This window comes from Etheostoma cragini, unplaced genomic scaffold (assembly GCF_013103735.1).
Source record: "Etheostoma cragini isolate CJK2018 unplaced genomic scaffold, CSU_Ecrag_1.0 ScbMSFa_1760, whole genome shotgun sequence".
Classification (NCBI taxonomy): domain Eukaryota; kingdom Metazoa; phylum Chordata; class Actinopteri; order Perciformes; family Percidae; genus Etheostoma; species Etheostoma cragini.
Window position 1 is genome coordinate 473 of NW_023265848.1, and position 3,549 is coordinate 4,021.

The 3,549-nt window shown below is 41.1% G+C and overlaps 1 protein-coding gene across 1 annotated transcript; it reads left to right on the forward strand.

Annotated features, from left to right (window-relative positions):
* The first annotated feature begins 1,288 nt into the window (after positions 1–1,288).
* Positions 1,289–2,975, forward strand: pclaf (PCNA clamp associated factor). Its single transcript, XM_034865508.1, has 3 exons — positions 1,289–1,466; positions 2,343–2,432; positions 2,754–2,975. The coding sequence occupies exons 1-3, from the start codon at positions 1,421–1,423 to the stop codon at positions 2,957–2,959; spliced, it is 342 nt and encodes a 113-aa protein (XP_034721399.1). The 5' UTR covers positions 1,289–1,420; the 3' UTR covers positions 2,960–2,975.
* The last annotated feature ends 574 nt before the right edge of the window (positions 2,976–3,549 follow it).

The window sequence follows — 3,549 nt, forward strand, 5'->3', positions numbered from 1 at the left end:
TATAAACGTGACATACGTACCGGTTAAAGACAAATTAATACGTTTTAGAAGCTATTTTGTTTTGCGATCCGACTGCTGCAACCAATAAACCGCCACTACGGAGAGCCGGAGGCCGGAGTATTTCGCGAAGGAGTGACCGCCCTTCTCTCCCTCTGATTGGATAGAACCCGCTGCAATCGTAGGATGGAATGTCAGGGTAAGCCAATCAGAGGCAGAGTAAGGCACGTTGGGCGGGACATGCCTTCGCTGTCGGAAAATGTTTTTTCTTTGTAACTTTATTTTACTTTTAAGTAAACAGTAGTTTTATTTTTTTATTTTATTTTATTATTAATATTGCCACTTTGTAAGCATATGATCCTTTATAATACTGTTTTTATAGATATTTTGCTCAAAAAAATAACAGAAAAAAATAACAGTAAAAGGAGGAAGTACTCAGATCCTGTACTTCAGTAAAAGTACTAATACCACACTGTAAAAACACTCCTGTTGTTATGAAAACATGTGATGGTTTCATGTGGTGCTGATGTTGGGAGGCTGGTGTAAAGACCAAGGCTGCCCAAGTTGTGGCCCGCGGGCCTAGTTTGGCCCCTTCTCTGTTTGTTTTGGCCCCACATGGATTTGACATGCTCATGCTTATGCTTGTCCTATTTTAAAAGTAATTTAAGTACATTGTGTGCAGTTAAAAAGGTGTTTAACGGCAATTAAAAGCACAGTTTCTACAGAGAAGGGCAAGAATTACGATATTCTTTAACATCAACTTCCTTTGTGAACCGTTGCCTTCCATTCAGACACATTTTGGCCCTTCATATGAAAGAATTTGGGGACCTCTGGTGTAGAATATAGACCATTAATAAGAATTTATTTTATTTTATTTTATTTTATTTTATTTTATTTTTATTTTTATTTTTATTTTATTTTATTTTATTTTATTTTATTTTATTTTATTTTATTTTATTTTATTTTATTTTTATTTTTATTTTTATTTTTATTTTTATTTTTATTTTTATTTTTATTTTTATTTTTATTTTTATTCTTATTTTTATTTTTATTTTTATTTTTATTTTTATTTTTTATTAATTTTGAATTATTTTATTTTATTTTATTTTATTTTATTTTATTTCATTTATTAAATTAAATTATATACTGCGATTAAATTAATGTATTAACAATAAATAATATAATAAATACACAGTCTATGGTGTGGACTGTTACGTAATGTAATTACACCGTTCTACCTGTAGGGGCGGAGGCATTGTGCCGCCACCACGGTTGGTCTGCCAGAATAGAAGAAACCGAAGAAGAAATCTCCCGCCCCATCCGCTGTTCTTTTTAAACCGAGGCGGGACGACGCTTCGCTCCATTCACTTTAACAGAGTAGTAGTTGGTAAAACATCGTTTGACGTTACAGGTCGCTGCCAATATGGTGAGGACTAAAGCCGACAATGTCCCCGCATCATACAGAAAAGGTACAGTAACCCATTACAGATCATTATTACGAATTCAGCATTAAATTGCTATTTTTGCTTTTAAGTTAACGTTTTTGTCACGGAGTCTGGCGGGCTGGGCGCGTAGTCGCATAATCCAAACAAAGCGGACACCGTAGCGGTAACACTTGTCCGCAAGGACAGCTATTCCTCATTAATGATGTCGACATTTTAAGTAACAAAGATGTCAGGATAGTACTCGCATGTGAAAGCAGGACCTAGATTACGTTGGTTCTCCCGACAACAGCCTCCCGCCAACACGGAGGGCGGCGTCCGTGGTTCCTCCTAAACAGCCGAACAGATTTTAAGAAAAAGACATTTTTTTAACTCGTGCTATCGCAAGAATTGTACTTTTATCCTAATATTCGGATCCGTTTGACGATGTGACATAACACTTAGTCATTTCCAGAACAAAGTGTCTTCCTTTCGTCAAACTGGCGCCAGTTTTGAGCGCCGCAGTCCGTCTTTGTGCGGGCGTCGCACCAAACCCCTTCACAAAATTAGATAATTTAATTAATTTTCGCTCATCGTCGACGGCACATGAGTGACGAGACATAATTAACAATATTTTCTTAACCCAAGGTCTCTTCTGGTAAATTCGGCATAGAATTCAACCGCCATTCAGCACTCACATTAATTAAATGTCACTTCGTGTAAACACAATCGTTCTCAAAAGCTAATTTAATGTACACGTATCTCCAGGACTTCTTTACTCTCACACAACCCAGTTTGCCTACAGTGTGTCCTCTTACTGGTTGAGTTATTTCTCATTCATGACGTGGCTGTCCCAGATCCAGTTTAATGTTTTGATGGTTTTATTATACGTCTGTTCACCCTCCAGTCTGATTGTGTTTGCAGCGGTTGCAGCAGCTGCACCCCGGAAGTCTCTGGGCTCCAGTTCAGCCAACTCGTCCTCGTCCTCCTCCAGCAGCCAGTCAACCACACCTGGTCAGCCCCCGGCACCACATCTGCCCCCGGCACCACATCTGCCCCAGACACCACATCTGCCCCAGACACCACATCTGCCCCAGACACCACATCTGCCCCAGACACCACATCTGCCCCAGACACCACATCTGCCCCAGACACCACATCAGCCCCCGGCACCACATCAGCCCCCGGCACCACATCAGCCCCCGGCACCACATCAGCCCCCGGCACCACATCTGCCCCCGGCACCACATCTGCCTCAGACACCACATCACACCCCGCACATGCACCGTGCATGAAGGATGGAGTTCATACTGAAGATATTGTTTTCATTCACAGCAAAGGGCAAGTATGCAGGCGGGAACCCGGTGTGTCCCCGTCCCACGCCGGACTGGCAGAAGGGGATCGGAGACTTCTTTGGGGGACCCCCGAGGAAGCCTGAGAAGGAGAACCAGCAGCCCCGGGAGGTAGAGGATGATGAAGAGGCCGGAGGCAGCGGGATGTCAAAAGCCCCCAAGAAGTACGTTCCCCAGCTGCTACTTTAACCTTGTGTCATTTTTACCTTTTTTGTTGTTGACATTTTCAACTAACTCTTTACTTCACTGCCAACACCTTGCTACCACTAGATTTACACTCTTTTTGAAATCCATGGTCAATAACCCTCATTTACATAGAATTATACCTGATATTAGAGTTAAAAAAGCAGAAATCCGAGTTATTTTGATAGTTAAGACCAGAGGTGCGTGTGCTGGGTGGATGAGGTCGGTCACGATGCTGATTTCAAACCGCTTCGATTGGTAAACAACGTTAGATTAATCAGCTGTACTTGGTGGCCCTGTCCGCCTAAATTAATCATGAATAAACATAAAAAACAGTAGTCTGTTAGTATATTAAATAGTTTATGACCGTATTGTGAGTGAATGCCACTCGTCCATATCGGAGCCGATGGTTTCCATAGATACTACCATGTCAACTTGTGATATCGAAGAACTGTTAAAGAATATGTAAAATGATATAAAGATCATTGTTTTTGTCATATGTTATAATAACTGAGACACTCTCTCTCGTGTGTGTGTGTGTGTGTGTGTGTGTGTGTGTGTGTGTGTGTGTGTGTGTGTGTGTGTGTGTGTGTGTG